General features: G+C 43.6%; 1 protein-coding gene across 1 annotated transcript in view; it reads left to right on the top strand.

The window, feature by feature from the left end:
- Window positions 1–10,742, top strand: part of fam49bb (family with sequence similarity 49 member Bb) — a 20,397-nt gene extending 9,655 nt beyond the window's left edge. Inside the window, 14 exon segments of the mRNA XM_077554586.1 lie at window positions 965–1,002; window positions 1,004–1,049; window positions 1,510–1,601; window positions 1,603–1,632; window positions 2,348–2,419; window positions 2,421–2,454; window positions 3,912–3,931; window positions 3,933–4,052; window positions 6,278–6,355; window positions 7,181–7,297; window positions 7,383–7,462; window positions 7,547–7,673; window positions 7,739–7,809; window positions 9,834–10,742. Of these exon segments, the coding sequence (XP_077410712.1) occupies window positions 976–1,002; window positions 1,004–1,049; window positions 1,510–1,601; window positions 1,603–1,632; window positions 2,348–2,419; window positions 2,421–2,454; window positions 3,912–3,931; window positions 3,933–4,052; window positions 6,278–6,355; window positions 7,181–7,297; window positions 7,383–7,462; window positions 7,547–7,673; window positions 7,739–7,809; window positions 9,834–9,897 (978 nt within the window). The 5' untranslated portion in view covers window positions 965–975 and the 3' untranslated portion in view covers window positions 9,898–10,742.
- The last annotated feature ends 2,881 nt before the right edge of the window (window positions 10,743–13,623 follow it).

The raw sequence follows: 13,623 nt of genomic DNA on the forward strand, positions 1-13,623 counted from the left end.
TGTCCAAAATTGATTGAAGGGAATATACATATATTAGGGGTGTCAGGCAATTCAATATTTTAATTGTTAATTAATTGCATGACTTCAATAGTTAACTCACGATTAATCGCACATTTTATATCTGTTTCAAATGTACAATGCATATTTTAGTCATTGATACAGTCATTTCGCAATTCATAAAATTGAGTTAAAATTAAAAAGATATACTGTACTGCAAAAAAAAAAAAGGAGTGTGATATTGATTTGTGTTGAGGTCCTTTTTCTGCCACTAGATGGCATAATTGCATTTGTAAGACATTGGTGACAACTCGGTGCATTTTTCGTTTCATATTTCTAATCTATTAACGTGAAGTAACTTGTGCACCTTTTTTTTAAAATTGTAAAATACAACTTGACACCAGTTTCCATAAACGTATGCATTATTATTACATTTATTACTGCAAAATTTATATATATATATATACATATATACTATATATATATATATAATATATATATATATATATATATATATAATATATAAATGTTTAGAAACAAAATTGCCTAAAACCAAACTCTTTATTTTGTCACATTGCGAATTACTGGACCCTTGATGAAAAGTAAGAGGCCAGTAGGCCACCCATGCTTTTAGATGACCACCGAGTTGACATTTGTCAAAACATACACACGCGTTAAATTTAGAAAATGGCCCACCTTGTTTGATTGAATGTGTTCCCGGTTTGCTGGGTAGAAATTGAGCAAAGCGTAAAACGACTTTGACTCAGTTTATTTTTGGACTTTTTTTTGGCTTGACATCTGGTAGGCAGGAGAGCATGTGCAGGAAGTGTATTATTTTTTTTCGGGGCCGGGGGGGGGGCAGTGAAGCATCGGGGGTCCCCCAGCGCGCTGGTGTGGGCGCCGTTTTGGCCACTCTGCCGCTCTGGAGTCCACGTATTGATCCATCTTCCTTCTTTTTTTCCTGCAGCAGGTGCCAACATGGGGAACCTGCTGAAGGTGTTGACCTGCACAGGACCTGGAACAGGAGCCCAATTTCTTCCTGGATTTTGAAAGTGAGTGTCGGCGAGGCCGCGCCCCCCCCGCCCGATATCGACTCGCCCGAAATACGTGAGCATGGAGTTATCAAGTGGGCCCCGACTCGTCTCTTCCGCCGCGTTCTCTATCTGGAGGCGCTTTCTCTCTCCACCTGCCAGTTTCATGCCGATGTGCGTGCGGAATATCAATCGCCGTCCTCAAATAGATAACACGGCCGGGTTCAACTGCAGCTTTGGTAGCCTCGGGGGGCCCCCCCCTCCCCTCCCCCAACATGGCTTGATTCCGCCACTATGGACTTTTCACACTTGGCAGCCCACAAATTCGGTCCTGCCTTCCTACACGACCCCTCGCTATCATTTTGAGTTCCTACAAAAAAAGCCCCGCAATATTTTTCCCGGTGTATTTTCTAGCTCAGCCAAAATATTAGGTACACCCGCAGCATCTAACGACAGCTGTAACGAAGCGCTTCCCTTGCAGACGCGCAGCCCACGGAGGGCGAACGCGAGGGGTGGCAGCAGGTGGACGTGGTGCTGAAGGACGCCAAGGCCATCCTGGACGAGCTGCAGGCCCTACAAAGGCGCCGGGTGCCAGATCAGAGAGGTGCGCCTCTTTGCAACCACCCAAAAAAAAAAAAAAAAAGGACAATATGAGAAGTGAAAATGCACAAATATTAGATACGAAATTGACACATTTTGGGAAGTATACAATAATATTGGTGGGGGGAAAATAACAAAGTATTAGATGGAAAAAAGCACCCCAAAAAAAAAAAAACAGTACACAAACAAAAATACAAGAAATATTACAGAAAGTCAAAACATTGGATTTTAAAAAAATCACAAACATTGGAGTTTTAGACGGATGGAAAAATTGATGAAAAAAATTAAGAAATAGGGGCCAGGGAAATATGCAACAAAACACAAGTTATTGTTGGTAAAAACTAAAATATTGCATAAAAAAATAAACATCCATCGATTATCTGAACCAAATTTTGAGGAAAAAACACAAAATAATACATTGAAAATATTGGCTACAAAATTATTCGATAAAAAACGCACAAATATCATGACAAAATTTTGTTGCATAATTAAAAACACCGTCCTAAATTGATGGACATGAACAATTTACAAATATTAGGAAAACAAATATTACAGGGGAAAAGTATAAAATGTATAGAAAAAATAAGAGTAAAAATTAAAAAAAAATTACCATAATATTACAGAATAATGCTAAAACTATTAAACACAACAATATGAGCCCTAACCCCCCCCCCCCCTTTTTATTTTTATTTTTAATTTTTTTTTTAAATTTTCTCCAGGCCATCCAGAACCCCAACGACGAGGCGCTCCAGGAGCAGGCGTGGGCGTCGGTGGTCCCCCTGGTGGGGAGGGCTCAAAAAGTTCTACGAGTTCTCCCAGCGATTAGGTGCGTGTGGGCCACAAAATGACATCACTGGCGATGACATCATCCTGACCAAGTATTGTCAACACACAGTTTTTCTATTTGCATGGATTCAAAAAGGGGGGGTCGGGGGAGATGTTATAATTGAGGGGGAGGGGAGGGGGGAGGGGTCAGACTGGCGGTGGTTGTTATGTAACAAAGTAGGTCACCTCGCCGCCGCTCCATTTCGCTGCCTTGACTTTAGGCTTCGGGGCGCGTCGTGACCTGGGAAGCACCCCTGCGGGGTGGGGGGGGTAGGGGGGGGGGGCAGTCATTACTTCAGGCTGGCGCAGCAGCAGCGCTAATAGGCTCACGGCGCGGCCTAGATGATATCATGGAGGAGCTTATGTCATGGACTTTGCATATCAAATAACTTGACTTGGCTCCTGCTCGGGTTCCGTCGGCTTCCGCGTTTCGTTTCTGCTTTCCCGCGCGCAGTTTTCGGGTTGAATTTCAGATGTGTTACGTTCTTCCTCGTTCTTGCTAAATTGCGTTTTTGAACAAAAGTCATGTCATGTCACTTCCTGTCTGCCACTTCTGGTGCTATGGCTTTACACCTCCAAAAAATGTCAACTGATGCCATCATCAAAATTAGGCAGAGGTTTTATTCTTAAAAAAAAAAAATAAAAATTTTTATAAGCTATTGTTGCAAAAAAGTGCTTAAATGGCAACTCAATAAAAATGAAGAAAAAAAAAATTGCACCTAAATCAATCTTTTGTAAAAGCTGCAATCCAAGTGTATTGTGGTTTTCCTGATGCGGCGCAGACGACCTCGTTTTCTGTCGACGTACGCGACGGGCAACAATTGTACAGTACGGCGCTGCTTGCCGGGTTATGTCATTATCTGGGCAGACTGAATTTCAAGTAGCGTCTGAGTCTATAAATAAAAAGGCCCTTTCAGGCCCGAGAGGTATTTGCCGAATGTTTGTTTTGTAATCCCATCGAGTTTTTTGGCTGCTGGTTCTATTCCGAGAGACGCGGGCTGCGTTTTGGCTTCCTGGCCGAACAATGAGTGCAATCCCGCTCCGATGTTTTCTTCCTCCCTCGGCTTTTGTGTCAGTGAGATCATTAGTCGCACGTCTCATCTGCATCTGAGCGGGGGAATCCTCCCTGGGCCCCCCACGTTGCCCCCCCTCCCTTACTGGCACCGACCCCTCGGGCACTTTGGGCATCACCGCTGCTCTATTAACGCTTGGTCTCGGGCTGGCAGCTTCTCTTCGCTTGCTTTGTTTGTTTTCTCATACACTCGAAAGCAACCACGTTTTTGCAGCCGTTGAAAATTCAGCCCTTGAAGCCGGCGGTTGAAACCAAAAAGATGACATTTGACATGTTTATTTATTATGCGGAGATCCACACAAAAAGTCACACGGCCAAAAAGATACAGGAAGTCCGCCACTGTCTGTGTACGCTACATCCGCCATGTTTGCTTTTGTCCCGCGCAGAGGCGGCGCTGCACGGCCTGCCTGGCCGCGCTGACCAACGAGACGTACGACGACCCCACGCAGCACCTCGAGCGAGAGCAGGCGCTCGCCAAGCAGTTTGCCGAGATCCTGCACTTCACGCTGCGCTTCGACGAGCTCAAAGTAACTATTTGCCTTTTGCTTCCTTCCTTCCGTTTTTATGTCCTTCTTTCCATTTTTTCTGTCCTTTCTTCCGTCTTTCTGTCTTTCCATCCTTCCTTCCATCTGCCCTTCCTTCCTTCTGTCCTTCCTTTCTTCCTTCCTTTCTTCTTTCCTTCCTTCCGTCTTCTGTCCCTTTCCGTTTTCTGTCCTTCTGTCTGTCCCTTCCTTCCTTCCATCTGTCCTTTCTTCTTTCCTTCCTTCCATTTTTCTTCCTTCTGGCTTTCCTTCCTTTCTTCCATCTTTCTGTCCTTCTGTCTTTTCTTCTTTCCTTCCTTTCCTTCCTTCCGTTTTTCTGTCCTTCTTTCCATTTTTCTGTCCTTTCTTCCGTCTTTCTGTCTTGCCATCCTTCCTTCCATCTGCCCTTCCTTCCTTCTGTCCTTCCTTTCTTCCTTCCTTTCTTCTTTCCTTCCTTCCGTCTTTCTGTCCTTTCCGTTTTCTGTCCTTCTGTCTGTCCTTCCTTCCTTCCATCTGTCCTTTCTTCTTTCCTTCCTTCCATTTTTCTTCCTTCTGGCTTTCCTTCCTTTCTTCCATCTTTCTGTCCTTCTGTCTTTTCTTCTTTCCTTCCTTCCGTTTTTCTGTCCTTCTTTCCATTTTTCTGTCCTTTCTTCCGTCTTTCTGTCTTGCCATCCTTCCTTCCTTCTGTCCTTCCTTTCTTCCTTCCTTTCTTCTTTCCTTCCTTCCGTCTTTCTGTCCTTTCCGTTTTCTGTCCTTCTGTCTTTCCTTCTTTCTGTCCTTTCCGTTTTCTGTCCTGTCTTTCCTTCCTTCCATCTTTCTGTCCTTCTGTCTTTTCTTCTTAACCTTCCTTCTGTTTTTCTGTCCTTCTTTCCATTTTTCTTTCTTCTGTCTTTCCTTCCTCCCTTCCTTCTGTCCTTCCTTTCTTCCATCTTTCTGTCCTTCTTTCTGTTTTTCTGTCTTTCCTTCCTTCCTTCCTTCTGTCCTTCTTTTCTTCCTTCCGTCCACCTGTCCTTCCTTCCTTCTGTCCGTCCGTCCTCCCTTTCCTCTTTCAAAACATAAAAACAGCAGATGCCCTCAAATGTAACCCTGTGGAACACCATACGTTCCATTATACATGTGAACACACATTGCACATATTCGAACCCAGGTTAAGAACCACTAATATAAAACACCCCCTTCCCACTCCAACACGCTGATGTCCCCTGATGGATGTTTTTGCTGTTTGTTGTTTTAAAAGACATGATTAGCATTGAATTTTCAATCCTGCTTAGTGCTACAGTAAACGTCGGCTAATGAGCCCAATTGATGTTTTTTCTCATCTGATGTCTGCGTCGCGTGTGTTTATTTGCGTATATTTGATAAGTGCAGCAGGTGTACGCCGCAAATGGAATGTTGCGAGATGCGTTTCGACAGCCTTTGAAGCGGTCGACCTCCTTCGCCGGCACCCTCGGGGCGACCCTCTTGTGACATCCCAATTAGCGGCCCCGGGGAGGCAGGGGGGGGGGGGGGGGTGCTAAGTGGCGTGCTCGGTCCACCCGTCGCCGGCCTTCTGACCCACTTTGAGCGTCTGCCCGTCTCTGTCGGTCCGGCGCGCCACTGAAGCGGGATTAGCGCGGGACGGGCTGCTCGGCGTTAGCATAATTAGCTGCAGATTAGCCCATCGCTGGTGGCCGGATTGAGGGGATGGACATGAGCGGGGTGGCGGCCGGACTCGGGTCCCATTTGGTCATCTGAAGAAATATCCACTTATGTTAACGTTGTAGGGATGGATAACGGTACCAAACAAGTTGGTCCGTTTTTTTTTTTCTTGCACATTTTACAACTGGCAACCGAACTGCTTGCTGATAATGTCATCTTTAATGTGCCTAATTAAAATGCAAATTGGCATCATTTTATGAAAAGTGTTGCGGAGTTTTCTGGTTGTGTAAAGTGCAAAAAAGCAGCGAGCGCGCCCGCCGGGGTCCCTTTGTGGACCGATTTGCTGCATAACGAGCGTCTAATGGCTTCCTCATTAGCGACCAGCCGCCGCTTTGTCTGACTGTCATGTTGAAAAGCAACCAAATTCCCCTTGATAGGAAAGATGTGGAAATAAAAGCAAACCGGCGTCGGAGCTTTTCTAAAAAAAATATATATATATATTTTTTTTTTTTTTTAAATCCACGACGTGGTCATGTCCTGCTTTGTATGCTCGTGCGTGAATTTCTCCAAATGGTTCTTTGTGATGATTGCAGATGACGACTCCTGCCATCCAGAACGACTTCAGCTACTACAGGAGAACGTTGAGTCGCATGCGCATCAACAACCAACCTGTAAGCACCGCTTCATCATGCACTTAGCAGTCACGCAGCTTTAATTCTTATCGTTTTTGCGCCGCCTCTTCCAACAGATTAATTGCCGTCCCTGAAAATTTTGGAAACATTTCCCAGATGCAGCCGCAAAGAAATTCTGGAAAGCTTCAGAATATATATATATTTTTTAAGTATTTTTTTTTTTTTGCGCACAGGTAATGTTGGAGGCGAGTGACGTGAAAGTTAAATAACACGGAAACAATTTGAAAGATTTTATTTTATTTTTTTTACATTTTTTGGCTGATTTAAAATATTAATTGCAGTCATTTTTTATTTATTTTTTCTTACTCGCCAGTTTTTTTTCCTCCACAGTTTACCCTCCAGATAAGCAAAATTCCACTTATTAGCTGTAGTAAGACTGTAGTAAGAAAAGCTCCGTTTTGGATTCCAAACCCCAAAATTAGAACTAACTCAACAAAAATTGTGTTCTCCAGTGTCAATTTGGATGATTTTTTTTCAAAATTCAAATAAGAATGAGAGAAAAAAAAAAAAGCCAATTGCTGTCAATTTAACAGGAAGTCGGCCATTTTGGTCCCGGCCAGACGTTCTTCCCATTTAGAAGCAGCTAGCCTGTACTTGACAGATGCTAAATTGTGTAGCTTCTTTGCTAATGTGGGCGGAGCTTGTTGATCATTGCTTGCAGCTTTAATTCATACTATTACCGATCACTTTTTATGTTGATGGGTCTACCACGGCATTTAAAAAAAAAAAGAAGAAGAATTTTTTTAGCTTTTTGCTTTTGTCTTTTGCCTTTTGCATGCCTGACCTCCTGAAATCAAATCTCAGGCCGAAGGTGAGAACGAAGTCACCAACGAGCTGGCCAATCGGATCTCGCTCTTCTACGCCGACGCCACGCCCATGCTCAAGACCTTAAGCGACGGCACCACCAGGTTCGTGTCGGAGGTAAGTCGTGGCAAGGCGCGCCGCGCCGCCCTCTCCGCATTAAAATGCGGACGTTCGCCGGCTAACTTTGCTCCGCCGCGCACAGAACAAGAACCTGCCGATCGAGAACACCACCGACTGCCTGAGCACGATGGCCAGCGTCTGCAAAGTCATGCTGGAAACGCCGTACGTCGCAAAACTCACACCGGCAACTTTGGGGGGGAAAAAGCAGGAAATTGAACAGGAAATTGTCTCTTATTTTGCCGGCAGGGAATATCGCAGCCGCTTTGCCAGCGAGGACACGGTGTCCTTCTGCCTGCGGGTGATGGTGGGCGTCATCATCCTGTACGACTACGTCCACCCCGTCGGAGCCTTCGCCAAGTCGTCAAAGATCGACGTGAGTACGGCGGGACGCCGCGGCCGCGAGCTTGGGAGCTAATGCTAATCTTGGCTGCCCGACAGATGAAGGGCTGCATCAAAGTGCTGAAGGATCAGCCGCCCAACAGCGTGGACGGCCTCCTCAACGCTCTCAGGTAAACGCCGCCGCCAAACCGAACGGGATCGGCAGAAAGAAATTCCATCCGACACCTCCGACACACCCCCGCACATTTTTTTGTTTTTTTTTCTCCCAAATTTGGAGCGTCTCGCGCCGACAGCGTCATTTGCACGTCAACGCCGCAGCCGGCCCGAGGCGTCCACAACGTGTTCAAAATGATCGCATCTCATCTGGCAGGCGATGGCCCCGCGTGTGCGTGACTGGCGTGTTTTGCTTGGCTTTTCTGTCTTCCTCTTTTTTTTTTTTGAGACCTCAAACGTTTATTATAATGTCACCCGGGTGCAAATGGAGCCAAAAGTGTTTTGTGGAAATGAAGCTCACAAATGGAAGGGGGAGGGGCTATCATGAAGGGACGTGCACACAAAAAAAATGCTTAACTCATTCACTGCCATTGACGGCTATAAACGTCAAAAATTCATTTGAACTATTTCTATTAGTTTAAAAAAAAAAATCCCATTTTTGTTAACAAGAGTATGAAAACCTAGGATTTTTTTTGTACATTTAGAACAGATGTAAAATTTGTGAAGTCATGCGATTAATTACGATAAAATTAAGCGCCTGATGCCCCTAATTTTTAATAACCTTTTCTTTTTCTTTTTTAAACAAAAAATAGTTGTTTAATTTTTAATAATCTTTTTTTTTATTTTTAGAAAAGATTATTAAAAATTAGGGGCGCCAGGCGATTAAAATTTTTAATCGTAATTAACCGCATTACTTCACTAGTTAACTCACAATTAATGAATCACAAATTTTATATCTGTTCTAATACAATAAAAAAAAAATCTAGGTTTTCATACTCTTGTTACCAAAAGTGGGAAAAAATGTTAAACTAATAGAAATAGTTCAAATGAATTTTTGACGTCTATAGCCGTCAATGGCAGTGAATGAGTTAAGTATGGGTGGCAACAAAAAAAAAAGGCATGGCTGCTGTTTTGGTTAGCAATTTGTTAGCATGTCACAAAAAAAAAAAATCTGAAAAAAATACACAAGCAGTTTGTAATTTTGATTTCATTTTTACGTTAGCAGCGCAAATGTTTTCACTTGGCAACAAGAACTTTTTATTAATTTCAATTATTACACTCCACAATTACAAAATCTGCATAGTCGTAAAAAATATATATATATATTAATACAAATTTTAAATTGTTTAAATTTATACATTTTCACCCTTTTTAATTTTAAAATAGTAAATTAATAAATTTTGCGTGGTCTAAAAGTAACTTGATAATTATAGTGTTTCAAAGAATTTTGTTTTAATATTTTTTAAGTTTCAACATATTCTAGTTTGGTACGAAAAAAATAAAATGATCATCCTAATCGTGATTTCAATGATTACCCAAAATAATTGCGATTTTCTTCATAATCGAGCAGCCCGAGTAGGCGTGTCTTATCATAACGGGATGAACAAAATGTTCTGCCTGAAAAGACACCAAAAGTTTGCCATTTTTGTTTGTGGCGGCCATTTTGGCCATTTCCCGGGACTCTTCAAAAGCAAACACCGCTTCCAGATTTTGTCCAATTATTACAAAATTTTAACCACATATTCTAAATGACACAAAATCGTCAACAATTAGCATTTTCTTTACTGTGTGTGGGAGGAGCCAAATTTGATGACTCGCCGTAAAACGAGAGCATGTTTTAAAAAAAAAAAAAAATCTGCCTCCTAACCCAATACCACAAAGCAAAACGGAATTTGGTGGGCACGTCTATCGTCCGTAGACCCGTCAAAAGAGCCCGAAAAGACGCAGGAAGTCTTGAATTGTCATCGTTGGCGTGTGGGCGGAGCATAACAGCCAAGTTTGTAAAATCCGTTTTACAAATTCAGCCCCAAAAGTCGCTTTCACTTAGCAACACGGAATCCGGTCGCGTGTCGCGATACGCCCCGAGAAGATGGTCCGAAGACGCCGCCACGGCCAACAAGATTTTGGTCCTGGGTTCGGTTCAGCTGCCCTGCGATGTGAGACTCACCTGGTCACCGCTTGTCCTTTCGAACCCTCTCAGGTACACCACCAAGCATCTCAACGACGAGTCCACCAACAAGAGCATCAAGCTGATGCTGCAGTAGCGGCTAACGGCGCTCGCCGGACGCACGGCGGTCCACGGAATGTCACGCCCCCCCTTCTTCTTTTTGTAAGAAGAGCTGCAGCTCCGCCCTCTTTTTTGTAATGCAAAATGCTACTGCCGTCGCGAACGTCTTTTTTCCGTGCCAACAAAGATGTCGCCGAACTACGTTGTGAGCCATGAAAAAAAAGTGGCAGCTAACACAAGCATTGTAGGTTCTTTTTTTTTTTTTTTTTTTTTTCAAAAACACAAAGTGTCTTTTTCCCGCTTGTCAAGTGCCGGGAGAGAGCTTTGACTTGAACTTGATTTAAAAGAGAGAGAAATATATATATATAGAAGAAGTATATCTTATTTTTGTTTGATTTGTTATTTAAATGCTGCATGATGACAATGATTGATTTTTGTTGTGTCTATTTAATGAGAAGATCCGTTTGGGTCGAGCTTGTCTGCTGTGTTGCGTTTGTGTGAAACGTTGAGCTGTTTTGTTGTCCAAACGGTACTTTTTGTGGCAATCTGATCGAAGAGTTCGGTTTCTTTTAAATATTTTTTTATATAGTACCAATTTGCGTGTGATGTCCTTTCTTTTCATGGTGGTTGTATTTTTATTTTTTATTTTTTTTTGTGTGTGCAACTTTTACAACTGTGATTTGTGCGAAAAACAAAGAAAGTCAATGGCTGAATTAAAAGTTGACTTTTTTTTTTTTTTTTTTAAACAAGAATCATCCTGGGGCTTTTGTGTGTTTTTGTGTCTCTGAAAGGGAAATTCAACAAATATTTCCTTATTGGAAAATAAAATGATTTTTTTTCCCACTTGCAGCCAATGATGGCCTCGGGGCGTGTCATCGCGAATCATTTGACTCCTTTTTGTGTCTTGACCTTTCAACCCCAGGTTAATTATGAACCACAGGTTTAAAGTTTCCCTTTTAGGCTCATTTTGACTGTTTTAAGCCCTTCCTTGAAAATCCAGCCTCGAGAGCCGGTTTAGCAACATGACATTTGGGTCCGTCACGAGCAGACCCACCAAAATGTCTCAAGAACCCGTGACCGACAAAGACGCGTCAAGTCTGCCATTTTGGTTTTTGGCCCTTTCTCGAGATCTTTTGACAGGAGAATTTGTCCAAAGAGATTTGATGCGAACGCGGCATAAGCGCCTCTTCTCCCGTTTGTCCTCCTGTGAAATGTGGATGGGCGTGGCCCACTGCAGCATCCCTGCACGCACGCACACACACACACACACACACACACACACACACACACACACACACACACTTTCTTAGGAGAGGAAGGAGGAAAATAGGTCGTCCGTGTTGAATTAAAGGTCCTTCAGGGACATGTTTGTGTTGTCCTTTAATTCCCAGTCCAACATGACCTTGACTTTTGAAAGTCAGCCCCCCCCCCCTTTCCCCTCCCCCCCTACTTGCAATCCAGGGTCGAGCAGACCAAGAGCGAGTTGCTAATCCATCAAGCGTTGGTCGGGAAGGAGCCGCTCGTCTCACCGCGGGAACATTTTTTTGCTGTCCGTGCCTTCATCCGACGTCTTTTGTCAGGCTTTGTGACGTTGGATTGCAAGTGCTTCGTCCCTCCAATGAATTTGGACGTGCTTGTACTGTCTACTCCAAGAAGGCTGCGTTTGAAGGCATGAGACAGCCTTTCTTTCTTTGCCATTAGCCTTCAAATGCGGACTCCGACGCCCTCGAACCCTTGACAGCTTGATCCGGCGTGATCGGCCTTCCAAGCCTACAACCTGTAAAAATGCACTACATTTCCGCTTACCCATGACTCTCAGAAGGTAGCATTTGAAGGCGCCTTCCAATTGGAACAGATTTTTCCCATCTTTGGCCTTCAAATGCGGCCTCCTAAACATACGACTTCTTGTGCTACCCAAACAGGGCTGCATGAGGGCAACCTTTCCCCAGCATTATGACATCCACTGCCTTCAAATGCAGCCTCTGACGCCTTCAACTTTGACCTTAAATCATGATCCTCAGAAGGCTGCATATGAAGGAGTCGTCATATTTTGCCTTCAAACGCACCCTTCGGAGGTTATAAATGTGGAAGCAAAATTGTGTTCTGTAAGAAGGCTGCGTTTGAAGGGAAATTAATATCGGCCACCTTCAAATGCAGCCTGGACTTTACTGTGCTGAGAATTTGCATGAAACGTTAGAGAGTTTTGTCAGGATGAAGACCACTTAGTCACTTTCCAGCAAAAACCTGAAAGAAAGAAAAAAAAACTGGCCCGCATTTTGACCGCAAACACGTTGGCTCATCTGTCTCTGGGGGGGCCAGACAAGTTGGTTTTCTCGGAAACACAACTGTCGTCCCCCCCGGCCCCCCAAAACCACCTTCACACAGATGCAGAGTAACCCGACCCCCTCCCATCTGAATCCCACTTCCTTCTGCACGTTGCTTTAATCGGAGAGTCTTAGTTAATCAGTCATGTCAAAAGAGTAACGGTTGTCGTGGGGGGGGGGGGGCACTTCAATGGGGTCGGTCCGTTTTTTTGAGCAGGAAGTCCGAGTCAGTGAAAGTGTTGCCACACTTGACCGACACTTCCTCGAACCCCCCCCCCCACACACACACACACACACAAAAACATCCACACAACTAAATGTTCATTTTGTTTCCGGAGCCTTTGTTGAACATTTTTTGCTTTTTATTCATGATGCAAAATACACACAAAAATACAATAAAGTTCAAAATATTCTAATATGGGATTAAAAATTTAATTCAATAAATTGATCGTTAAAAAATACTAAAAATAAAAGGCAAACTTGAAAAATAAATATTAAAAATGAATAGAAAAAATTAAATAAACAATGTGAAGTAGATATACAATACAAACTTTAAAAAATATATACAATAAAAATGTAAATGTAACAAAATTCAAATAAAAATTAAAAAGATGAAAACAAAAAATTTAAGTACCCAAAATATTAAATACCAAAAAATAATGAAAAAAAAAGAATAAAACCTGGACACATGATATATATTTAAAAAAAATTTTTTTACTAGCAGCGGGGAAGCAGATATTAGTGCCTTGCTCAAGGACACCACAGCCGTGTGTGCGGGAGTTGCCACGGTGACATGACCAGAAATCTTACAATTAAATTAGGCTAAAAAATAAATAATCAAACCATTTGCAACAGCAAATTTCAACTGAAATTGACTACTCCATTTTTCAGGGCAGCGCCTAACCAACAACTGCCTCTCAAGACCCCCCCCCCCCCCCCCCCAAGCCCGGCTGTGCCACAGGCCTGCAGGTGGAGCAGCAGCATCAACTTTTGCCTGCCGCATGCTGACTGGAACATTTTCACAAGCCAGCGAGCGGAGAAGAAGAAGAAGAAAGTGCCGTTTCAGCTCCTTGGGGGAGGTCGTCATCTGTGGCTTAACTCAAGATGGGGTGAAAACGCACACGCTTGATTTATTTGGCGTGAATTGTATAAAAAAAAAAAAAAAAAAAGTCAATTTTGTCCCTAGTGGTTGATGATGGTCATAAATTTTGTTTCCTGTCCGGCGACACCCACCCACCTCCGTGTGCCCCCCCCTTCCCCCGCTCATCATCAGCACCAGCGAGCCCCCCCCCCCATGAATAATGCAGCGGGCCTCCTCGGGCATGTTTTATTCACGGCGGAGACGGCGTGGCGCGGGCTGATGTGCCAGGCGGCCGCCCGCCCTCCCATGCATCAAGTCGCCGTACCCTTGACCCCCAAGCGGTTAACCCCAAGCGGCA

This window comes from Vanacampus margaritifer, chromosome 20 (assembly GCF_051991255.1).
Source record: "Vanacampus margaritifer isolate UIUO_Vmar chromosome 20, RoL_Vmar_1.0, whole genome shotgun sequence".
NCBI classification, from domain to species: Eukaryota; Metazoa; Chordata; class Actinopteri; order Syngnathiformes; family Syngnathidae; genus Vanacampus; species Vanacampus margaritifer.